Genomic DNA, 26,419 nt, shown 5'->3' with positions numbered 1-26,419 from the left:
ATCATTGCCTGATCAGGGCCTAAAATACAACTGTTAGGGGAAGCAGCACAATAGTAGAGCGCATGTTTTGCATGTATAAGTCCTTGTTTTTGATCCCTAGCATCTCCAAGAGAGGAAGGATGGTCTAGTGGTTAGAGTGCAAGCTAAGCTGTGTGAGACCTGGGTTCCATTTCTGCTGTGCTACTGATGTCCTATTTGACCTTGACTAAGTCACTTAGTCTCTGTGCCACAATTCTCCATCTGTAAAATGGGGATAAGAGAAAAACCTCCACCTCTCAGGGATGTTTTGTGATTAGGTACATTAAAAATTGAGAGACACTCAGATACTGTGGAGATGGGGGTCATATAAATACCATACCTAGAAACTAGAGTATCTGTGTTGATATTTCTTTTCCTTTTTTTGTGTGCATCAGGAAAGCAAATAGTTTTCCATGACTACAAAGGAAGAAATTTGCTGTTTCTATGAGAGTGCCCACAAACTACATACTTAAAGACAAATGTGGAGGCAAAGCCACATTCTTAGCTTTGTAGGCTTTTTTTCACCTCTTCAGATTAGCAATGCTTGACAGACCAAACGTTACAGGTATCCAGACAAAAACGTATTTCTGCAGTTGAACATGAAATGTTATATGCATATTTTGATTCATTTTTACTCTGAAAATTCCACTGTCTTTTTCATTTTCAGCAAACATAAATGTTGCTTCATTTCTTTGATAAAGTATCAAATTTTTTTAGCTTCTTTCAGTTCTGCAGTTGTAGTTCTACTGAATACGACTAATGACTAAAGGTCCCTTGATTTGATGTAGGATTCAATGGTCCTGGAACTAGAGGTGCTGGGGGTACAGCTGCACCCTTCCCTCCTCCCCCTCCCAGCGTGACACACACCAAATACATGGTTTCCATGGATTCTATCATTAGCACCCCCACTATAAAAATTGTTCCAACACCCTGGTAGGGTTATAATGATAGTAGAATGTAAAGACTGTCAGACAGTTAAGACACCATGTTTGACTGAAATTGTAATAGTCTGGTGGGGAACATTGTTTAGATTCTAGTAACAAATTTTTTAATCACCAATTTGTCATTAAGAAATTAGAAAAATAAAAAACCATCAACTTCTGTTTATGGAAGCTAATAAAAAGCCAATGTTTTGTGTTCTCATGAATATGTACAGAACTTCTGCTATGCAACCCTTCACAAATATAGCTATTTCATCAGTGATGCCACTAAACAAACAGAAAAATAAGGGAGGAGGACATGACCATGAACTTTTACGTTTAGGTTAATATGAAGAGTGCAGGCTCAGTATCTTACATTTGAATGTTGACCCTCTGTTTGTTTGTTTGTTTGTATTGCATATACCAATCTATTTTTCCTGCAGATTTTTAAACTGCATGTTTATTAATTTTTTAAAAGTATCCACATGCAAACTGCCAAGAACGGCATCTGGAAGACTTTTTCCTGGCTGTGCATGGGCAGATTAAAACAGGATCCTTGAATAGACACTCATAAGTTAGTGGGGGCCTGGACAAATCAGGGCACAGCAGAGCAGCATTGCCATACGTAGCTTGTTTCTGTTGGCAATCTGCCAGCTGGGCTGCTTCACTTGAGAGGAATATCATGGACTAAAGAGTGGGAAGAAGACCAGAATCTCATTTGGTGAGGTCAAATGGAAGTATCTGTTTTAAAAGACCTGAATGAAAGAAAGAGTTGGTCATCCAAAGGTCACACTGTTTTGCTGGAGGAAAAGATTGGCATGATTTACCTAGATCCATTCTTCTGACTCTGTGCTTAAGTACAGATTCCAAATGTGGTTGGAAAACTATTGTTTTTATTATATTTTGTAATTTACTATCGGTTAACACAATGAACATAGAGGATAGTATTTAGTATTGATAATAGTGCTGGTGGTTTCCATGGTAAGAAAATGGTAATGGTAATCAAATGGCATTAGCTAATTGTTACAGGAGTTATGAAGGATTTTTTCCATCATATACAGAATGTTGCACAGTTTGGGAGAGGAACATTTTGCAGATTTTTCACCTGCTTCTGAAAAAATCAGATATTAGCAGTGTTACAAACTCTCCTGATTTCTTGTGACATCTGGTATTTTACTTAAAGCCCCAGCTCCTGGAGTTAAGTGATTATGTGAGAGACTTATCTTTCATTTTTTATAAATCTAAGTTTTTAGCCCTCATGTTTGTGCAGAAAAGCATGAAAATATGCCTTGTGTAAGCAGTCAGAAACCAGAAGACAACTAACTCCCCCCAACCAAATTTATTCTTTTTTTAAAATCTCATTATTTTTAAGCCAATCTAATGATTACTTGGACATTCTGGGTTGGCCATACTGTGTTAGTCAATTCTGGAGACAGAATACTGGCTTTAGATTGATCAAAGTCCGGTCTACTATGACAAATACTGTTTCTGACAAATGTAGCCATTATCGGTGCATATAGGTTCTTTATACAGCCACTTGTCTCCACGAGTGTCTACCTTAAACTTCTCTGAAGTCAGATGAGCATGATGTAAATGTTCACATTCTAAAATGACAACATATTTGAGTAACTGAAAAATAGAATGATTGATGCAAATAGTCAACAAGGCCTAGATTTTTATAGGTATTTAGTCATTATGGTGCTCAGCATTGCAACACTTGATTTAGGCCTGGTTACACTCAAAAAATTAGATCAACGTAGCTACATCACTGTGGAAAATGTTGCACCTGTGCAACGTAGTAGGTCAGCTTAACCCACACTGAAGACATAGCTAGACTGATGGAAGAATTCTTCTGTCAACCTAGCTTTCACTTGTTGGAGAGGTGGATGAACTGCATTGATGGAAAAACTCCTTCCGTTAATGTAAGAAGCAACTCAATTATGGCACTACAGCAACATAGCTGCAGCATCATAGCTGTGCTACTGTAGTCACTGTCGTGTAGACATGCCCTTAGATGCCCAGATCAGTTACATGTTGCAACTATGTGCACCACGGTGAGTAAATATCTTTCAAAATCTGGCTCTAATTCACTAGCAATTTCTTCACGCACTTAGATTGTGAAGAGAAGTCATGCAAAAAATAGACATTCTAAATGTCTCCTTGTTGTAAAGATGAATATGCAAAGATATGAAGACAATGAATATTTTGTACTATGTCCCAGGCAACAACTGAAGCAAAAAATATTCATTTTCAAAATGGATCATGGACTAGATGACTCAGGGAACGGATTTTAAGGTATGGTGTCTTTCCCTTCTGTGAGAGATAATCAGTTAAAAGCCAGCCCAAAGTTATTTCCATCTGATAATTGTTTAGTGGCCTATGTGAAATGAATTGATTTCATGGAGCAAGTGTTTGACATCACAGTTCACAGCCTCTTGCAAAGGTTGAATGGACATGGAGAGTGAAATACACCCTCCAGCTTAGAGGTGTTTAAGGCTTGTTGAGCACATTGGCAATGTAGTGTAAGAAAGCTTGCACTACTGCTACCTTTAGTGTAACTGTTTTGTGAACAACTGATTACAGGCTCTAGGACTATCAATCCAGAATTTTTTAAGCATTTGTTCCAAGAGGAACAGGAACATAATTTGTGTTGTAATTATTTTTATATCTTACTGAAGGTTCAGTATTTTTACTTATCATTTTATAACTTGAATTCACCACTTACTCCCTTCCTTAACTTGTCCTTTTTATCATTTTTCTTAGTGTAAAGGTAGTTGGATGCTTAAAGTGTAGTTTGCATGGTTACCAGTGACTGCATCTTCAATGCAGCAGCACCTCTCTACCTTCTAGCTGCTTAGCCAGTTTCTGGAAGTGGTCTTCAGTTCCATTAGGCGATTCGCGTGGCCTGTGTTCAAGAAGTTCATAATGTAGGGGTACTTTTGGCACCTTACTACTGAAGTCACAGGATGCATCAGGAGCCAAAAGCACCATCTGCATCTGGCAAGCAATTTGAGCCATTTCTTTTGGATGTGGTCCTCACCACAATAGTCCTTTTTCACTTCTAGACTGAATTATTGCAAAGCATTGTGTGTGACAAGGGAATATTTTGAACTCCATTTTGTTTTGTGACTTTCGTTTTTGTGTCCTATCTTCCATTTGGTGTGTGATAACTGCCATTTTGTGTTCTGTGTTAAAAAACCAGCCTGCCCTTGACATGGTCAGTATATTTCCCTGCTTGAAAGGGGTATGTCAGTGAAAGAACCATCAAGGACTATCTACTTCGAAAGACTATCAACAACTGGCCCACCTCAGAGAACAATAGTTGTTTTCACATGCGATTTGCATGTGGATGTCTGAAAGAGTATGTATAAGCAACTAAGATCTCAAGGGTTTTAAGCACTGTTTTTTGGGGTTTAAAACATGTTGGCAGCAGTGGCCCATGTCGCTAGGAAGGGTGTCAGACACAAGGTCTGCAGCTGAGAGTGTACCTTAGAGATCCAGAGCTAGGAACAGAGATTCGATTCTGCCCAGACACGATGGGATCCAACGGTTGGTCCACAGACTGATTTCCTTCCAGGGTGGGAATGGGCCAGGTTGTGACACTACTCTTGAAGACCACAGGAAAGCTTCACTTAGTCCAGCGTGACCACGTAAATGGCAGTGTGCATTATACCAGTGCTTTCACAACTGCACTAGTCTCCTATTTACTTTTGGATGAATTTCCAAATGCAGACTTTTATCAATAAACCTGCATGAGGCTTTGATCTGGCTATATAAGAACCAATCTTTCCATTGCACTGCTATAGAGGTAAGCTAACAGTACAGTAACTAGTCCTGGATCTTTGTAGGTGCATTTTAGCACTATACCATAATGCAACAAATAATTGAAATATTTGATTCTTGAAATATTGTAGACCCATTGGTGTAGTGGAGTCAGATTTATTGACCTTTACGGAATAGTGCAATGCCCTTACCTTTTCCAGTTTTTGTTGGGTGAGGGTATGGTTCATTTTGTATGTGTTATTTGGAGCTAGAATGGTGGCACTAGAATTTTGCTTTTTTTAACTTGGCTTTTAATGGCATTTGCTGTGTCAAAATTTTCTATATGAACCCTGACACACTGTAATTCAGTGCCTTTTCTAAATAATAAACTTAAATAAAGATTTTCCAATATTCGTCCCTGATGCTCCCATGTGTCAGCATTCCCTAGGCCTAAACCATTCCTAGAAGTTGACTGAACACCTTAGCCTCCATACCCTTACCCTCTCTTGACCCTCTGGGCACATCAATAGTCAGAGGCTTTGGACCTGGTGGGATGGATTTCAGCAGGAAGGAGATTATGATTAAAAACTCCTGCAGAGCCAATCTGGTATTTCAACTGGAATACTCTAAATTGTATGACCACTTCCACTGTTTCTAATGGATCTGGCTATAATTTAAGCAGCACAAACAAGACAGACTTGCTTGTACCAAGAAAGTGGAGGAGAAAAAAAAACTCTACGAAATATGGACATAGTTTAAACAAGTTTATAAATATATATAAATAAAATCCACTGAAGCCTCACAGAATGTAGAAGTTTGGTTAAGAAAGTAACTACACTTTTAAATGCCTCTGAAAAACCCTGGTTCAAACTCAAATGTCAGAAAGGAAGGATGGTAAGTATTTAACATGTTAACCTGGGACTCGAAAAACCTGAGTTCATTTCTGTGCTCTGTCACAAATTTCCTGAGTGACCGTAGGCAAGTCACTTAGTCTCACTGTGCATCAGTTCCCACATCTGTTAAACTGAAATTATAGTACATCCCTACCTCAGAGGGGTATTGTAAGGATAAATGTGTTAAACGCGGTGAGGAGTGCAGACGTTATAATAATGGTGCCCATAGAAGTACCTAAGATAGATAGAGCTAGACTGGGCATGTCTCTAGTAGGCTGGATCTGAGATTTTCTTCTGCTTGATAGCTTGCATGGGAAGGAAGAAGCAAAGTGGAAAGATTTAACAGAAACATGTACAACTGCTATGAAAACATAGATTAATATTTCTCAGGCACTTTTCTGTAAATATTAGACACAGCTGGTAGTTGGAGAGTCTACGGGAGCAGAAGAGGCAAGAAAAAAGAAGGGGTGCAAAAATATGTCTAGTCAAACTCATGCGTATATTGGCTTTAGACATCATGTGATGTGGGATTGAAATGTCAGAAATGGTTCAAAATAATGTGTAAGTTATAGCTGACTGAAAATATTTACAAATAAGGGATTGAAGGTGTTTTTATGGCAGACAAGTAAACGATGTGATATCCTTTAAAACAGTAAAATGGCAAAAAAAATTTTAAAATCTATAATTTTAATCAAAAGTTTGTTTCAGTCATTGAAATTCTGTTATTGCTGCTTACAAACATTAAAGTCAATCAAAACATCAGTAGCTTGCAAGATCAATATTTTTAATATGTTTGCATTGCAGTGCTGCAGATTTTTGGCTAATGGATCGCACCCATATTGATTTCCATGGGAAATGTTAGTCTGATACTGAAATAATTAAAAAAAAAAAAAAAAAAGGGCCAGGGATTATTGGTTTGGAATTTTGAAGGAGATAGAAGTATAAAAATTGGTTATTGACTACATTGCTTGGGGTGAATGAACCTTGGGCACTTGCAATAAACTTGTAGCTCAGAGTCATTACTGAATAGTACCTTAGTCCCTTAAACCTAAAATCAGTCAATAACCTATTATAACAATGCAAATTGTGGTGAAATAACATGGCATGTTAGAATAACATTCTCTCAAGGCAGCAGGATATTCATAAGCATCTACATACATGTATTGTTAATAAATATCTACTGAAATGTACACAGCAATAGTTAATTTTAAGATTAAAATACTGAATTTATGTTAATGTAAAAGTATAATTTTAAAGTAACTGTTTAAAAGATTAATAATAGTAGGGCTATTAAAAAGAATATTATAACAGTATTGTAGTGAGAGCATTGCTGTAAATAGACAAGCATCACAATATTACTCTGTTATGGGGCAAATGTCAGATGAATCCTATTGTTTTTCTTGTATGTGGAAATAAAAATGTCTGGTTGGTTCTCAGGCATATGGAAAGAACATAAGCAAATAAGACATAAGGTCTCGGCAAGATAGTTCCAAAGTATGAATATGACGCCACATTTTTTTCCTCGTTTGTTTAGTTTTTGGTTTGGATTCAAGGGTTATACTAATGATCATTTCTTTTTATGTAGAGCCAGGTCATCAGCTAGTATAAAATGATTGGTGACTCCAGTAGAGCAATACCACTCTACCCCAGATGAGAATCTGTCTCGTAGGGTTTGTCTGCTCAGTGTGGTAATACATGCTATGGGATTATGATTTCTAAAGTGCACCAATGTATTGTGCATTAACTGGTCTTTGTAGATTCTGCTGGTGCGCACTAGAGGTTCACTAGTGTGCTTTATTATAAAACTGTTTCAAACATCGCTATGTTAAATTACATTATGGAACCTGTTGTGTGCATCAGCAGGGTCTATACAGACCAATTAATGCACAACATGTTAGTGCACTTTAGAAATCACTCCCCCAAAGACAGCATTGCCCTACTGTGAAGACATGCCCTGAATCTCTCCTGGTTGGTCCTTATGTCAGATCCCAAGAAAAGTTTTATAATGGTTTGTAGAAAGGGAGAATAAAATACTAGCATTTGCCAGTTTGTGGATGATATCCTCATGGAGGAAAAGGATTCAGTTTTTAGGATAGTCATCTTTACATGAGTAGAAATCAATTCTTAGTCTTTAATAGATTTCATTTTTACAATGTAAAATTAAAAAAGCTATTTTTATAACTTTTAAATTGACAATAGTACTTTTAACCTACATAGTAATCATCATGGAGTGCCTGAACCTGCTCCCGTTGAAGTCAGTGGTTGTTTTACCATTGTCTTGTATAGTATTTTTCATCTAAGGAAATACATATGCACATTAGTGACATTTTTTTAAAAAATAAACCTCTAAGCATCCCTCTGGGATAGGTATAATTATCCCCACCTTACTACTAGGGAAACTGAAGATAGAGAATGTACCCAAAAGAAGTAAGAATCAGAATTAGAATTGGAACTTAGAATATCCGTCTTCTACCCTGACACTGCTTTCTAGATAGCAAATCTTCCAAACCTCTCTGTTCCTTATTAAGTCCTTCCAAGCCACTCCACCATATCTATCATCCTGACCAATGATTTTGCTCCCTGGCCTATTTCATCTGTTCTGAGGAGATACCACAATGCAGCCAGAAATATTGAAGCTAAGATACTTGTCTAACACAGCACTGTAGCTTCCCCTAATAGTTAGGTTGTAGTGTGATTCGTTCCACCATAAAAACCTTGTTATTTTGATGTTACACATGTATTATAAGTCGTGTATCACTGTGATATCGGTGTCATTATGTCAAAATAAAACATTTCCTAAATCCATTTCCCCCATCAGTGACTGAATCAATTTACATGAGTTGCCCAAAGTCCAGGGATTACAAACTCATAAATTAATTGTTAATGCTTAAGAAACATCTAAGCAAAGAGATGCCTTTTGCATCCCGTTATAGAAGTGCTCTGTCTCTAATAGATTCCCAGTGGGGGTCAAATCTAAAAACTGGGTCCCACCACTGAGAAGCACTGTTACTTACTCCTACTTAGTTCCATCCTTGGGACCAATAGCTGAAATGCTCCTGCTAAAAGCAGGTGCTGAAATGGGCAAGTTATCCAGTGAAAATTATTTTCATGAGTTGTATAAATATTTATCAAATTTATATTAAAGCAATTGATAGCTTACTGCTAAAGATATTAGTAGGAAGATGGGACATGGGTTTAGATTATATAATTCCAATTTCCTAGCTCGCTATTTTCACATTTTCTTTTTTTTAAAACATTTTCTTTTCCATTTTACTTAACAAAGAACATGGCATTTGTACATCAATAGATGATGAGGATGGAATACATCACAATCACTGCGTAAAACTACAGCGCATGCACAGAATATATTATATACAGAACCTGGCATGAATCTTGTAGAGCATGGCTTCTTAAATTTGTTTCCCAGTTTAGCTCGATATGTCTGATAACAGGCAGATTGCGACATGCTTATAGGATCTCAGAGTGTTGAGATCTTTTGGGAATAACTAACAAGGTCTTTATTTCCTTAATATATTTGTGAATGGCACCCCATGATATGTGGAGGTCACCTATGTAGTTATTCTTTGAGTCAGTTATTTTTTGTTCACACTGGACTAAAATAAAAAAAGTAAGTTCAGCAATTTACAATGCACAAGCAGTCTGCTGAATCTGTGTAGGGCCAGTTGACTTCACTTAGGTTCTTTGCAGGCACAGCAGTCCCCTATGCATTTTAAATTGCAGGATTTGGCCTAATTTTCAATTCTTTACAGTTATACTTTCTCTTGACTTGGGAATCTTGCGGAGCAGCCACTGGGTTGGAGGGAACATTGCTGTTAATGGCCTTGATAGCCTATAGTGGAGTGTTTGTGTCCTTGGCAGAGGCTGATGGGAATTGAGATTGGCTGGGGTGCCAGTAAAGGGTCACTTTCCACCTGGCCATGGCGAAGTAGCCGAACTCCCTTAACTGTGTATTCCCGAACTCTCTAATGCTGAGAGATTTATAGGTGCATGATAGAGAGGGCTAAAAACACGCTTCTTTCTCCTGTTTCCCACAGTCAAGCTTAACTGAAAAGGTGTTACCAAGTGCTGGCACTGGACTACAGAGGGAAGCAGCAGTTTTCATTAGAAGCAAGTTTGTTCTCTTCTTAGTTTATTGTATTTTAGTTATCTTCCTTAAATTCTGATAGAACTGGTAACAATTTTTAAATGAAAAGCATTTTAGTAAAAAAAAAAAAAGGAGTTTCATCCAAAAAAGTGGATATTTTGGGGGGAAAAAAACATTTTCAAAATAACATTTTATTGAAAAACTCCATTTTTTTTATTTTCAAGAAATGATTCATTTCAAAATTATATTAAAATGTGAAATCATTTTTCCCCACTAGAAATATGGAGAAAATAACACTTTTGTTTTTAAAAGTAACACTTTTTCTCATACCTTTTAACTTGCTCTCTCTAAATTAGAGCAAGTGAAAAATTTCTAGAGAAAAATTGACAAAGTCTAATGGAAAAAGGAGAGAGAAAATAAAAAGTGAGACCAGGTTTTTCCCCCCACTTCATCTCAGATTATTAATTTTCCTTGCCATTTTTAATTAAAAAAGAGACTTTTTAAAATTAAGAAAAAATAGGATTTGAATTAAAATAGGATTTGAATAAAAAACCCAAAATTTTAACATTTTGTAAAAAAAAAAATTTTTCTTTATTTTTTAAATTTACACACAAAAAAGAAAAGAGCAGTTTTGACCAGTCTGAGGACTTATATACTATAATGCAACTTACTTTACATACATTTTTTTACATATTAGCATAAAGTGGGTCAATCAAACTAAAGAGAAAAGGAAGATCTGTGGAGATATTTTAAATCTGCAAAGGATGGAAAAGGATTCTTGACAGTCACAAATCATCATCACAAATGAAATTAAAGGGAAGGAAGAGAAGAGGAGGTTATGGCTGAAGGAAAACAGTTAGTAAGTAGGATTAAAGTATTGAAAGAGGTGGTATTGCAAGTCTATGGACAAGACTGGTAACCAGAGGTAAGATTACATGCTGTGCCTTTTAGGCTTGGTCCACATGGGGCCATTTCCCACCATAGCCATTCTGTTATAGAATAAAAGTGATTGTATTCCAGAATAATGACTCTGCTTTCAAAGCAAAGTAACTATTCTAGAACACAGTCAGTTTCATTCTGGAATAATGTCCACATGGAAGAGTTATTCCAGAATAGTAAAACTATACTGGAATAACAGTAGCAGAATAGTTATCCCACTATAGCTATTCTGGGAGTACAAGGCCTTAGAGGCTCAGCACAGAACTTGCAAACCAGGATAGGGGGGCAAAGACTTTGGATCTTCTGATTCTAGGCTGTTTCTGAGGCCAGAGTGGCCTTTGATGTAATTTTGACAGCTCTCAAACCTAAATTATAGCAGCCCTCTTGACTGCTCAAAATCCCCTCTGCAATGCCCCTACACACACACCCCATGCCAGAGCTTGTGAGGTGGTAGCTGCAGGGCAGCTAGCAGCCCTTAGTTTCCATGCCAGGAAAATTTTCCAGCGGTTGTATCTGAGGCTTTTGGAGTTCTTTTATGCTACTCTGGCTACTTTACACAGTGTAAAGGGGCCAGAGAGAGGGTGAGAATCTCATCCCAGGAAGGCAGTTGTGAATTAGATTTAGACATGAATAAATTGCCAGTGAAAGTAATGGGAATAATACAGTCCTGCTTCCTGGAGTGATAGGATAGCATGGCCACAGAATTCTAAACACAAATTCCCGCACACTGAGTTGAGACTATAACCCATATATGGAGTATATATCAAAGTGTAATGCAGGGTTTTAGCTACATATCTTGCCTTGACTTTAACGGGCATCATGTGGCTAAAATTTTTAAGCAATGTTGTAAAGATTTAGATGATATTCACTTCAGTTTGAGACACTATATAAAATCACAGTTAGGGTGCATGGTATAATAGCCATCATTTTCTGAATTTTCCCACCATTAATGTGGGAGCTGTACATAGCAGATGAGCTAAACATGATTATATTTCAACAGAACAGATAATAGAAGCCACATTGACTGTAGGATAAAAATAACTTCTAACACTTAGGACTCTTGAAAGACCAGCAAAATTCACTTCTATTCATTTCTATTTCCCACAGAGTAAACCATGTACCTCAGCATGAATCCAATGTACATATCTTAAATTTATAATCCACTTTTATATATAAAAGACAAAACCTTTACTCTGCAAATATACTTTCTCTCATGCTTTGTATGTTCAAATAGTTGACTCACATTGGTATGTGGTGACATCAAAGGTGGGGTGTTTTTTTTTTGGCTATGAGTTTGTAATGTCTGTATTAACTATGAGGGGAGAAATCACTGGTGAGTTACTCAGGTTATTCCAAGAGAGTGCCAATAAAACCTTTAAACCACATCACACCATCATGATTTTTGCATATGCTACACATAAGACAGAAAAACTATTTTAGGAATGTTTTAGACATTTGTAAACACTATTGAGACTATTGTTTGTCTCCCTCCACCTGTAGAAGTAGTTGTCTGAATGCATCCTTAGTTACCACGAATCCAACTGTATGTTGCTTTGAGGAAACCTTAAAAACTTGTAAAAATGATTTAGAATAGCTTTCTGTACCTAAAAAGCTCAGCACTTTAAAGTTCAATATCTCAGGACTTTGTTGAAATCCTACAGTCAGCCTTCTATTAAGTAGTAACATATTGACTTCTTCAGCTTTAGCATAAGCTAATATGGTTGTATTGGTGTAAAGTTGCAGGAGGGTAATTATTTCCATTGATATTATTTCCACTCATAAAACCCTAAGATGGCATGTAAAATTGGAGAGCACATTGCACTGGTTGGGTAAGATTTTCATTATTATACAAGAGTTTAGCAAGATGGGTTTTTTTGGTTTTGTTTGTTTAAAAGAAGACTCTTTAAAAATTCTCTTACTAAAATGCAGAAAAAAAATTTATTTGTATCATTTTGCAGTAAAAGGTTTTAGGAAAACTTAATGTGCAGTGTATCTGATTCAGCAAATCACGTAGGGCTCAATTCTGTAAGGTGCTGTGCACCCTTTATCTCCCATTGAATGTAAGTTGAGGGCGCTGAGCACCTTTCAGGATTGATGTCTCAGGCACTTACGTAAAGATAAGCATGTGCTTAAGCACTTTGCTGAATTGAGGCCCATAGCGCTAAATTTTCAAAAATTGCATGTATGTGTGTGCAAAATAGGTAATTCTGTATGTAATTTCCAGTTTCCCATTGTGTCATTATAGTTGCCTAGCTATTTTGTACATGCAGTTTACTCACATACATTTGAAAACTTAGCCTTATAAATAATATGGTTCTAAAATGTTGAAGTTATATGGGGGCCACTGTATATTGTTGTTGTTATAGCAATATGCACAAAGAAAAGCAGCTACAACAAAAAAAGAACAGTTTTCTAACATTACCCAATAACAAATATTCCGCTCTTTCAGCTGAAAATACGTGGGAAAAACACAAGTGAATCAACAGAGTAAAACTTCTTGAGTACATTCCGCAAAGTTTTTAAAAGTTAATTACTGTTAACTAAAAGTAGTAAAGAAATATTCAATTGTGACTATGTAAGAACCCAATAATACAAAAATGCCAGCATGGATACAGGTGCTAGTTACATCACATGTTTATTTTTATTATACTTGCTTTCTGTTGTAATGGGAAGAAATTGATTCCAAATGTGTTTTCTTGACCCCTACTCCATACATGTTAAAGCCTAACCTTAAATGATGTTTCTACAGTCTCGGCTGTATTTACAGTAATTATATGCATAATGTAGCATATTATTGTCCGGACTTCCTGTTTAATCAGTACAGAGCTTCTTACAAGTGCAGCTGAAAAGGGCAAACAAAATTAAAGCTTTATATACCAAAACAAGTTTGATTTGCTAAGCTCCCAGCATTCCAAAGTACACAAATTTGTTCCACTAAGTTTTGCGATGGCTTGCAGATGGGCAATGATTAATCAGAGAGCTAACTGTGAAGTAGTTTGCAATTAAACTGGAAAGCTCTGAAGCATGCTAATTGAATCAGAAAATTAGAGACACTGAACAGTAATTGGCTATTTCTCATGCAGCAGGTGCCAGACTACTCATCTGTGGAACAAGGTATTTAAGGCACATTAGCACTAGTAAAAATACTTCTTGATATGGAACAGTTAGATTTTCTGCTCATTTTCACCATGGATGTCAAAACATACAGCTGTGATGTCTAGTGCTAACAATTCACATTTTAAGAGTTTCACTAAGGTAAATATATGGGAGGCTAGCACCCTGCAAGACTATATGTACACAGTGTTCTGAGTGAGATTGAAATTAGGGTTCACTGCAACCTCACTGATAAGGAAACCCATTATAAACTACTGAATTTTGTTAGAAAGCACATACGTAAATGAACAAAAATGTATTACAAGATGTACTTTGTTGCCTAATTTGTAGCAACTAGTTTTAATTATTGATTATAATGCTCCAAAATGTGCTTGTAAGTGTACTGAGATATATTGTTGTCTGGTCCAGTAACTAGGGCACAGGATAGAGACTCAGGAGATCTGGACTGTGGCCATTGACTGGCTCTATCACTCACACACACTGGGCAAGCTAATACACCTCTTAGTGCCTCTGTTTCCACATTTAACCCCTTTCCCCTCCCTCCCCCTGCCACCCATTCTGTACTGCCTTTTGAGATCTGTCCGCGGAAAAGTGGTATATAAGTACTAAATAATATTAATATAAGATTTCACTAGTGTATTCTGCTACTAAATCTTTGCTGAAAAGTGAGGAGACTGCCTTTTTGTGCTCTTTGTAAAGTGTGCAGATTAATGGAGTATGGATTAGTGAGGTTCTGCTGAATTGTATTGATAAATACAATCACTTTTTTATTTCATTTTTCTGCAGATTTAAAAATGTGTAAATTTTTAGTTGAATATTAGTTCAAGCCATCAACAGCATAAATCTAATACTGCTGTGAGCTTAGTAGATGCATAAAGCCAATTCATATCATGCCTCAGCATGAGTTTATATCTTCTAATTAGTACCACCATTTTATAGAGAGATCACATGCTATGAAAGTTTGTTTGTCGTGCCAACAGGGACCAGAGCACATACAATAGTTTTTCTCTGGTAGAATGATAGTGCTGTATGAGCACAAAAGACTTGTAACCTAAGCAGTAGGTAATCAAGAAAGAATGAGATTTAATAAGTGCAATTGTGGAGAGTTTTATAAAGATATAACCATCTTCAAATTAACTTGGGTGGGACACATAATTTCTTCCTGCATACCTAATTAGAGTTCAGTATTCTTATTAGAAAGTGGCATAAAAAAAGTATTAATATAGAAATTCACTGCCTCATACTACTCTGACTATTGAGAAGTAGAATATTACAGTATTCAAATGCTAATCATATCATTTAGCAGTTGACTGCAGAAAGTAGTGTATTTGAACTGAAAGACATAAATTATAAATTGTAAACAGTACATGAGGGATATGTTATAACCGTGTCTCATTTAAATTAAGGCAGAGAGTTTTCTCTGAAGCAGATTATGTGCCTTCATTAAGTTTTAAAGTCTCCTTCATAATGTTTTATTAAGATCATTTGGCAACAAGCTACCAAAACTGGGTTTTAGCAGTACAGAATAGTGAAAAAGACTGCAGTAGTGTTGCATGTTATGTACTTCATATCTTTAAATGTTTACACACTTTCCAACTAAGTTATAGTATACACACCTTTGTGACTCTTCCCTTTTATTCCCCCCCACCCCCAAAACAAATACAAATAAAAAAGCATGATGTTTTTGCTTTCTTTACTTGAAAGTGGCTCCAAAAACATTTACATGATCAATGTTTGTTGCTTGAGGGGTAAAGTTTGCTCTTCCATGGACAAGTGAGAACATATTGATCATTTTATTCTATTTGCTATTTCTAAATTCAATATACCTCTTGAGTCGATAAGCGAGATCTAGAGCATATTCTTTTTGTGTGTGTGTGCCTGCTTGTAGCTTGTTCTCAAGATCCAAGATACATTTTTGATTAATCACAAATGCTCTGGGGTCATGGAGAGCAAATGTGTTTGTGGAGTGTCAGCTGATGCTGTCAGATAAATGTCTTAAGCTTAGCCAGGGTTCATGCCCCAGCTTTAGGCTGTGCCAAATGTCTCCCCTTGTTGAGGAAGATAACAGCTACACTGGAGGCGACTGAGCTGTTTGTTCACTGAAAGGGCTGACCTTGCCATATGGGGCTACAATCAGGTGAAAGAAATGGTGTAGATGTTTTAATTGAAACGTTACAATCTTAACTTTTTAAATTTTACTCATACTTAAGGCAGATGATTTTGGTATTCATTTGCTATCATATTCATTTATCACCTTTATTTTTCTTGTGGCTATGTGATTTAAATGTTGCCTTGTAAATTCCTTAGCACATAATTACTACTTTTGCTATTAGCAGACTTTAATACTGTCAGTATGGTCTAAGGAACCAGACAAGACATTTTGACAAGGTTGTTTTTTTTTTTACATTGGACTCTTCCAGGCCCATTACCAAAGAGGGGGGAAATCTTCAGAAAGATAAATGAAATTGAAAGTTCCGATATGAAGACTGCCATAGACAGATCAGATTTTCATTTAAACGTTGTTTTATAATCCTGGTTCTTGGCCTGAAGAAGGGACACAGAAGGTAATGACACTCAGCTGTCCACCCTCTTGTCTTTAGAAGACTTGTTTAATCACAAATACCTCATTTATATCAATTTGTCTTCTATTACTAGACAGAGGATATAAATAATTGTGTCACTATTTCTTGCTAAGCTAACACCTGGAGAACACTTTGTACCAAGGCTGTCTGTTTTGTAGTGCTAAAGGCAAAATGATGGATCATGTGGCGGTGTATAAATAAGTGAAAACTCTCTGGGCTACTTGTGGCCATTTGTTGTAAAATACCTAAAATCAGCGCCTTTCCCCCACTGTCTTAGCCCATTTTGTTGTTTGCTCTAAGCGGATCATCCACTTTTTCTTTCCTCTCATGAAGTTCATGCTGTCATGGGTAAATCATCAGGGCTAATTGGACACAATAATGCTGTACAATTTAAAACAAGAAAAAACACATCTGTCATGAACTCCCACCAGATCTCATGGAAATGAGACATTTTTAATATTTTATGCTGAACACAAAATATCTTGAGGAAATGGTTTTATATTCTGTATCCCAAAACAGAACCTTCAGTGTCAAATGAGTAATGCTGCTTAAGCAGCCGTGTAAATGGTGCTATTTTAATTCTTCTAATTGCTTTTGCAGTATAGATTTTGTTTCAATAAATTAAAAGAGACTTTAGTGTGGAACAATGAAAGAATGGAAGGTACATCTGCAATTATATTTGAAGCCTGTTGTGCAACTTGATATAGGAAACAAATGCTACCATTCTTCTGATGAGTCTTGCCAACAGACAGAACCTCCTATTTCCAATGAGACATTTTCAACTAATACCTAAATCAAATTAAATGCAAATATTTTGCACTTTAAACTAATCTGAACTGATCCTCTAGTAGCTTTTGCCCTAAAATGAACTTATAATGAACTTAATCTGCCTTAAAACAATATTAAACAAAGAAGTTTAAATCATATTCTTCTACTTTCTGATATCTATTAATGGCTAAGTGGTTTCAGCTTGCTTAATTTATGTGTTTGGCGAGTTTAAGAGGGGGCAAGGCTTGTGTTCATGAGAGACCAAAGTTTTAAAAACTGTTAAATAAAATAGATATTTAAACATTTTCTGGGTGAATTACTTTCTAATTCATGTTTGTCCTTGATGATAATGCACAGATTAACAAAAACTAATGTCAGATTTTAGGAATTTGAATAATAGAAATGTACATTTCTGAACTAGTTAAATTATGTTTTTATTTAATAACTTCTTAGTCAACTTTAAAGTATCTGACCTCAGACAAGTTCTTTAACTAGCTGTATTCTTGTTAAGAAGAGAAATATCTCCTACCTGGATAAAATATTTATCCAGAATGACTATTTGGCCTTTTCATCAGGAACTATATCTCCTTTTTGACAATAGTTTCATGGCATTTGGTGCTACTGATGAAACATCCACCATTTCTACTTTTTTTTTTTCTCCCTAGGACAACTGCCAACTGCAGTTGACCCTGTTGTGTATTTTCAGCTTCACTACTTTTTATAAATTAAAGTAGTCTTGTCATGTTGGACACATGTTTGAGAAAGAGACTCAAGACAGTAGTTTACCAGACGGAGGGAGAGGCTGTGTATGTTGTAGAAATGACCTGTAGGTTTCTGACTAGGTGGTGATAACCAAAATACGGACAAAGCACTGTATGCTGTCCAATTCATGATAGCCATACATGTCAGCTTTGGAGAAAATTTTCGCTGCCCTCAGACTCAACTCATCTGGGAAGACAGAGTGGGAGAGGTGAATGAAGAAGCATGATTATGGTCAGAACTAAAACAAGAAGTCAGCTCAAATCTTTGTCAGTGTTAGTGCATCCTTATTGTGTATATTGTGATAGACATTTTGTATCCCAAACAGCTTTAGGGCTTAGGTGGGCTCTTGCATCCCTTACAAGTTAGTATTTCTCCAGATATGAAATATACGGATTGGTCTGTCCAATGAATGAATCCTATTTTGTGTTGTCATCTCTTTCTGCTCCTGTCTTGTTCCCGCCTCCCCACCCCAGCTAGTAAATTAAGTCTCAATAAGCATATATTCTTTTAGCAGTTGGTGAATAAATCTATACACAGATGAGAACGGTAGATATCACATTGAAATGATATAGGTCCTTCTATTCTGAGAACCTTTGTTACTACTAAGGAGGAAAGCTTGTTCAAGAACTTGAGAAGTCAACCCAGAAAACCTTTTGTCCAAAAATATATGGACTTTCTTTTCACATACAAAATAATGAAGTTAATAGAGGTAAACTTGCCCAAAGAGTTTACAGCACACACATTTTTGTTTTCAATGCTTAAAAAGGGCTCGGGTGTAGTTAGAAGCACTTTGGTTCTTTCTGGGGCCTGTTCCTTAAAAGGAAATATTTTGATAAGTTACAGTCCTTAGAGAGCAAGCGTTCTTTTTTAACGCCATGACTTTTCCAACTACACATGTGCATGCACTCATATTACCTATACGAGTCCTCATCAGATCCATGCCTTATCAAAGAGGGTGTGAACAGTTCAAGGAAAGAGCTGTGGAAATTGGCACAATGGTTTGTGGTGAACTACTGGTGTCTGAGAAGGACTAACTTCAAGTAACTGTGTAAATCTAGTTCAGCAGAAGATAAATGATGGAGCAAAGGATAAGGAAGTAGGTTTTGCAATCACTCAAGTAGGCTTCTCAATCCATTGAGAAGCTATGTAATAGAGTGAAATCTTTTTAGTTACATGCAAGTAATAGTGTTAAGACTTTCAAAAATAGTTCATTTTCCCCTTTCTGAATCAGTGACATTTTTTTTTCTTATTCATTGGTCTACTTTGACTTCTTCAAGTGTCTCCAAATATCATTTTACTTCTTTTTAAAGACGTAATATGGTTTTATGAGCATATAATTCTGTTTATTTGAGAGGAATGATGACTGTTGATTTTCACAATTGGGCGTTCACCTGTCCCTTTAAGTAATGGCATCAGCTGAGGGATCTGAGACTCTCATGCCTAAAAGTTCATGGTCTGCTTCCCTTGTAAATTGGGCTTAATTCAGTTCTTTTCTGATTTTTGAGCTAGATGTAAAAGGGAGATAAGACTAAGGTGTCTGTATATCAGAATATGATTTTAATGTGGCCTACAAGGGGCATGAATGTTTGTCTTTCAGCACAATGGTCAAGGCAATAAATAGATGTTGCTATAATAGAACTAGACACTGTGAAAAAGGAAGATAACTATCTTCTGTACCACAAAAGATGTAATAAAATTAATTTTTTCCAGGAACTCATAAAACAAGTTAATATAGAACGGAATTTGAAAGTCCCAAATAAGTGTCAATCAAAACAAGTGCACAGAGGAGGCATCTGATTGATTCAGCAGAAGTATGTGGGACCTATATCCTGTTTGAGCTTCCCACCTGGGACCTGAATTCTTTGATACAATCTTCCTTCTGCAAAAGAAGAAGAAGAAAGATGAAAGTTTACCTTCAACTAGATAAAGCAAGAGAAGACAAAGCATGAACATGTGTTCAAAGGATGGACAGAGAAAATGATTTAGGTGTGTTGGGGGAGAGCAGGACTGCTTGCAGTGGATTAGAATTGAAAGACTATTTTAACCCCTTTTTCACTCATCCTGGGACAGACAATGAGGATTTAACCTGTTCCCAGTTGGAACACAGAATGGCAGCCTTCCTTTTGTTGCATGTAACTATTTGGTGGGACAAGTTCAGAGCCTCTGCCAAGGACTGCAGAGTGGATCTCTTGAAAGGGATGTGAGAGGGTTTAAGTCCTCCTATAACTCAGTAACCAAAACAGCATACCACTTCTAGAGCCCTGTAGAGAGAGGTTTACCTTGCCTTATGATGCAGAGTTGAATAAAGACTGAAGGGTTGGAACTTTGGCCTTTTTCTTTCAGCCATAGATTTACAGATACCACTTCTCTTTCGTACCTCTTGAATATAACTTTTTCCCCTAGAAGGTTTGAATTGGCTACATTAGGTGAAAATGTATTGTTTCAGGCAGCACTTTGTCACCATTAGTTATTTGGAATTCCACAATCCTGCTATTTCAGACTTGTATCTGTTTCTGTCCTAAATGATCTTCATAGACATTTTAAAACTGTGCAGATCTTTCCCCTAAGCCATGGAGAATGAGGGGACCGAGGCCATCTAGGTTCCAATCCTTCACAGCCTGCTTTACAGGAGAGAGGCTTGGAGGATGAAATGAAGAACAAATTCACATCCTTGTGTGTCCCAGTGGATCCTCAGGCTCAGAAATGCTTGTACCAGAAAGAAAAACCTTCATGTGATGGGTAGTCAAGGAAGTCCACATATGTATTGTGCTCCCTGTCCTCTTCTGTTATAAAGAATCAAAAGGTTAGGCCTGGGAGGGAGTTTGGATCTGCAGATCCTTATGAAACAGAAACATGTTCTCCAAGCAGCATCCTTCCTCTAACACTGAACCATCTTCTGACCAATGGGAGACTGAGCCAGGGTTGTAAATGAAATAGCTATGGCAGGTACTTGCTCCTATCTTCTCAAGAAAGCTAGCGAGCTAGAACAAGCCTGCGGGGGATGCGAAACAGGAAACAAGACTGGCTTTTGAATGCAGCTGGCATTATTTGATGTCAGGTGAAAAAATCAGTCAGGCACTGAGGTGTTCATATTACAGGGAAGAAGATTGTAAGCTATATGAGGCAAGATCTTTTAGATATCATGGAATAGGCTAACACCAACCAACCTATAGTATTGTAGAAATTGTAGAAAATTTGTGTTCTACATTTGGTTTTTACCTTTGCTTTGGACTTGCATTAACGACTTAAATTTAGAGATGTAAATGAAACACTTTCAATACAGAGTTGCTTATTATAATTATGTAAATGTTGTAAATTGATTAAGCCTTTGTAGTGATGTGTTAGTTCATAGCAACATCTTTATCAGCAGTATAATTCACACAGTAACAGTTAGCATCACACTAGAGAGAGAGAGATGTATCAGTTTATTTCTTAGTGCTCATGTGCTTGTTCAAAACACCACATAGTCCAAAATTCACTACCATCCAGTCAAATAATACTCTTTAAAATGTAGCAGACAAGTAAACTAAGATTTGATATAAGCTTATATTGCTACTAAATCCAACAGGGTACAGTCCAGCCTGTACAGTTATTCTTCACGTTACACATGTCACACTGTAAGTATTGGAACAATTAAATTCAGTAGGTCTAGTTATACCATAAGATGTGTGTGTGCAACTCCCATAGATAACAGAACTCTGTTGGAAGGGCAAAATCACAAGGCAGTTAGTAACTGTGAGAAATATTTTCTCCTGTTTGTTTAAAAATGGAGACAGGGCCAGCTCTAGGCACCAGCGCTCCAAGCATGTTCTTGGGGCGGCACTTTCCGAGGGGCGGCACTCTGGATCCTTTTTTGTTTGTTTGTTTAGGGCGCAAAAAGCCAGGAGCCGGCCCTGAGCAGAGGTGAGCTGCGGTGGAGGGGGGGGCGTAGGAAGGGCTGCAGGAAGTAACCCGGGGGGGAGCAGAGGAACTGCTCCCCCCCAGCTCACCTCCACCTCCTCCCTCAAGCACGCCACTGCTCCGCTTCTCTGAGAGGGAGAGGTAGGAGGGGAAATGCAGAACACCCGGGGGAGGAGACGGGGCCGGGGATTTGGGGTAGGGGTTGGAATGGGGCGGGGAAGAGGCGGAGTTGGGGTGGGGCCAGGGAGAGCGGGAAAATTATTTTGCTTGGGGCAGCAAAAAACATGGAGCTGGCCCTGAATGGAGAGAAATGTATATTGGAAACATTTTCAATAGGGACTCTGAGTCAGGGCTATCAGAGGGTTATAATTATAAAGAAGAGAACATTTTTTTATAACCATTTTGCTTTATATTTTAAATCCCAAAAGCTCATCTCTTTTTATCAAATTGCATATAACTGCAATCATTCAAACTATTTGGTTTATATTTTTCTTTAAGTTTAAATAGTTATATTTTTACTGTCATAACATTATTTTTACAACACTCAAACACTTAGCAAGACATGATCCCTGCCCCAAAGTGCTTACAGTCTAGGGACCAAATTCTGAGATATGGTCTCACCTCTTTGTACAAAGAGTAGCACAGGCAGTGGAGTTAAGTGAGGACAATGGCTAATGGAGTGAGGGTAACAGGGATGTGTGGCAAGGAGGAGAACAGAAGATAGGCAAAGAAAATGTATCCATTTGAAAATGGTTCCACTTGTTAATCACTGACAAGAAGCACTGCCTCCAGAAAAGCCTATTCAGGCATCATCAAGAAGTGGAAGGATAGGGAGCATGTCTTATCAGTCAACATGAGGAGATGACTCTTAACTTCTGAAATTTGAATCCAATTTTTGGCACTGGTGACATCCTGTTCACTTCATCCTTCTCATTACAATATTCAGGTGCACTGCACAGAAAACCTTCTAAGTCATCATTAAAGTGTATTTTGTAGCACATGTAAAATTGTCTTCTTGACAAAGAAAAAAATATATACTAATTGTAGTAGTCAGATGTGTATCTGTCTGCTTTTGGATTATAAAAGTAGTGTTTTGACTGGCTTATTAAATAGAAATGCTTCTGCCCTTTGACTATTTAACAAACTGGTACTATTCCCTTACCTCACTTCTCGATATCCTTGGGGAAATAGTTAGGATTTGTGTTTATAAAATTGTAAAATTTGCCCTCATTACATGTGATCTGAGTTGGAAACAAATATCATTTTATCTTTTTCAGGAAGTTTTTCATGTAAAATTTGTGCCTAATTTTTCTCATGAACAAGTTTTGAGTTATATTTTACCATTGGCTACTATATTTCACTGCATAGCAGCTATCTTATAAGCAAGATGAGTGGTATATCCTTTGTCATAACAGTCACATAAGGTAACTGGATGTAGTGTAAATGAAAACTAGATGAAATGATCATGGGATTCACTCTTCATTAAAATGTAGGTTGAATTCTTTAACTATACCCATTCAAGTATCTTGTGTAATCTTCTATCAGGATTGTATCTCCATTTCAGTTTGTAGGACATTACCTGTTTTGAATAGGATAAAGACTCATTGTTACTGTCAGTCCTGTTTCAAGCTAAATATTCATCTAGTCCTTTGTGGCTGCCATTTTTATCAGGCATTCAGAACAGCTTCCCTTTGCTGATCTGCCATTTTCCAACATATCACTGTTTCACTTGTATGATTTCTGGTGAGACAAGCTCAGACCTGGCTGCTTTTCTCTCAGTGACAGAGAAAAGAAATGTCTCTGGTGCCTACTCTGCAGAGAAAGTTGATTCATGTGTAAATTATCACTTGGCCTTTATTTGCTCGGCCTGTGGAGAGTACACATGCAGATAAAAGACTCGGTGGGTCAGGGCTGAGTACGTGCAGGTTTCTCCAGTGGCCACAATGACAGTGTTAGAATTGTTGTCAAAGATTATCAGACAGACTGTGATGTCTTATCATTATTTACTTACAGTTTAGAGTGTAAAATAAATTTCAACAAGCAGTGGGCTTTTATAACATTGAACAAAGTGAACATCATAGCTGTATATTATTAGCAGCAGCCTTCTGTATCAGGATTTTTAAACATCTATATAGGTATCTTTGATAGTACTTATGTCTGCATACAAAAAAAATGCTGTGTTTACTTCATGAGTTACATTTAAAGTGAAAACAAGTTGCAGTGGTACTTAATTTTGCAAAATCGAGACTAAGTATCAACAAATCGTCTCTGAGAGCACATGTAAAAGAAATGGGTAGAGAGGTGTTTGTTTTGCTTTCCACTGAAATAGTTTGAAAGTTTTGTTTTGTTTCTATGTGTAAAATTTCCAGTAATAGCGTTAAGTGGTTCAGGAATGCTTTAAATATCCATGTTGTGTCTCATTTAATAAGGTAGTTACAGTATATTTGTCTATTTTACACTACATTTGTATTGGCATATAATGTGTGCAGCAGCTGGGAACTGTGCAGGGGCGGCAGAAAGTTATTTGATCTTCAAAATCAGCTACCTGTCACTCAATTGCCTTTCATTGAAACATAATCAAGAATCATTATGGGCCTATTAGCAGCTCTGATGTAAGTGCATTTTAAATGCCATTGTCAGAGCTCCAGTTATCCTCAAAAAAGTAAAGTCATTAAAGTACAACTGTCTTGTAGTTTCACAAGGTAAATCATAAATCAGACAGGGTATTAAGCTTGTGAAATGTAAATTCAAGACCCATAGGATTTGATCTGTAAAGTCAACTTCAGTTTAGACATTTGGGGCTATCCTGACGTTGAATAGCCAATAGACAAGGTCATCTCTGCCCTAATGTTACTGTTAGCTTATCTACATTTGTAACACTGTTCTGAGCATTTTTTGAAAAAAGTTTTTGTGGCAAACAGCAAGCCCTGTAACTTATTTTAAAAACATAAAATTAAACCACCCAGATGGGGTTATATGATATAATTTGTTGCACCCCTTGATAATATGTTCCCTTTTCAGTGTTATTAGTGACATTACCTGTCTTGTGTAAAATATTGTTGTAGCTGCTCTGAGCTCCTTTACTTGCTTTATTTTAGAAAAGTTTCCCCTTGAAATATTCTGATGCTAATATTTTGCAACTCATTTCATATCCCTTGGCACTTGGAATTTGGTATTTAAATTTCTTTTTTAAAAATTCCCACTTCATTTCAGAGCCTTTGTTCCCTCTATCCCCTTTCAGGGCAGGGGAGCTGGGTAGGTCTGAATCCCACCAGAGAGCCATTTTCTCTCTCTCTTCTTTGGAACAGTAAGAAGAGAATATAAAGAGGTGCTTGGTAAGGAGTAACATACCTGCTCCTGGGGACAGTTAAAGGTGTTTCCTGCGCTAGGTTGGTTGTGTGTTCTACCATAATATCAATGTTTATGCTACAGGTTGTGCAGCGTATGAAAAATATAAATGTTCAGCCTCCTGCAGTCCTTGGGTCTCGGTATACCACTAGTCATGCAGAAAGATATGTGACTCAGTAGACAAAGCACTAGACAGGGACTTCAGGAGAACTGGTTCCCATTCCCAGCTCTGCTGTTGGTCTCGTGTTTGACCTTGGGAAAAGTTATTTCCCCAGTCTCTGTCTCAGTTTTGTCGTCTGTAAAACTGGGGATAATGATACTGACCTACTTTTATAAAGTGCTTTGAGATCTGCTGGTGAAAGGTAGTAGGTAGATATTATTCATAAAGTGCTTTGAGATCCATGCTTGGAAAGCAGTATATTTTATTAATAATACTTCGGGGCTGGGAAGGCCTTTTGACTGATTGGTAATGATTTTAAAAGGTTGGGATTTTTTTTTGGTTGATTGGTCAGATTTAGTTTGTTTCATCTTTCCCTGCATATTATGCAGGTTTGGCTTGTCTGCAGAGATTATGTACTAGTTAAGGACAGAGGTCAGGTTCTGTAATAAGAATTGGGACCAGGACAATAGGACTTTAACATGAAGCCCAGATAGAGGCATCCTTATCAGAACCCAAATTATTTACACAAGAAACAGGGCAGTTTCGGATTTTATTCCGAGGCCAAATCCTAATGGTTGACTGGAACTAAAATGACACCCACTAGACAGATGCCAATTATGACCACGTAAAAATTAAGGAGGACCACTTTGGAGTAGTGAGGAAGCAGGTAACAATAGCAGTGAAGTCTTCAGTTGAATAAATCTTCATTTAATTGTATTAGTAAAAGCCATGGCCATAGTTAAACTTGTGTGCTGTCTTTAAATGGTAGACCTAGCAGCGTAATTACACACTCTCTGAAATATATGTTGATAATTTGTATCTGCAAAACATTCAGATAAGTTAGTAGGTATTTCATTTTGATAATATCAACCTGTTTATACAGTAACAGAACTGAAATATTTGGCAGTTATCTATGTATACAAATATGTTTCACGTATATGAATATGGAACATAGTACACAAATATACCATTAACTTAATACAAGCAACAACATCATGTGGCAGTTTTCCTCAGAATATATTTTATACATCTGTGAGGAGATATACATGATATAATTATATGACAAATAAAAATATTTGAAGGTAGAGAACAGATTTGTTTATGTGTGTAATAATTTACTTACCAGTGTAACTGAACTCAAATGCAGA

At 37.0% G+C, this 26,419-nt stretch overlaps 1 protein-coding gene across 7 annotated transcripts in view; it reads left to right on the top strand.

Annotated features, from left to right (window-relative positions):
• The window catches only part of ARB2A (ARB2 cotranscriptional regulator A), a 363,106-nt gene that overhangs the window by 308,090 nt on the left and 28,597 nt on the right, over positions 1 to 26,419 (top strand). The window contains exon 11 of one of the 7 annotated variants that reach the window (XM_075067100.1): positions 16,172 to 16,296. The exons of 5 other annotated variants lie outside the window; for them this stretch is intronic. In XM_075067100.1, coding sequence (XP_074923201.1) covers positions 16,172 to 16,281 — 110 coding nt within the window. In that variant the 3' untranslated portion in view covers positions 16,282 to 16,296. Of the gene's footprint in view, positions 1 to 3,052; positions 3,097 to 16,171; positions 16,297 to 26,419 lie in introns of those variants that run through there. One more of the 7 variants, XM_075067101.1, reaches the window with a different exon arrangement.

This window comes from Chelonoidis abingdonii, chromosome 6, assembly GCF_003597395.2.
Source record: "Chelonoidis abingdonii isolate Lonesome George chromosome 6, CheloAbing_2.0, whole genome shotgun sequence".
In the NCBI taxonomy this organism is placed as follows: domain Eukaryota; kingdom Metazoa; phylum Chordata; order Testudines; family Testudinidae; genus Chelonoidis; species Chelonoidis abingdonii.
The sequence above is the reverse complement of the archived record's forward strand: the minus strand, read 5'-3'. Positions and strand labels throughout refer to the sequence as shown.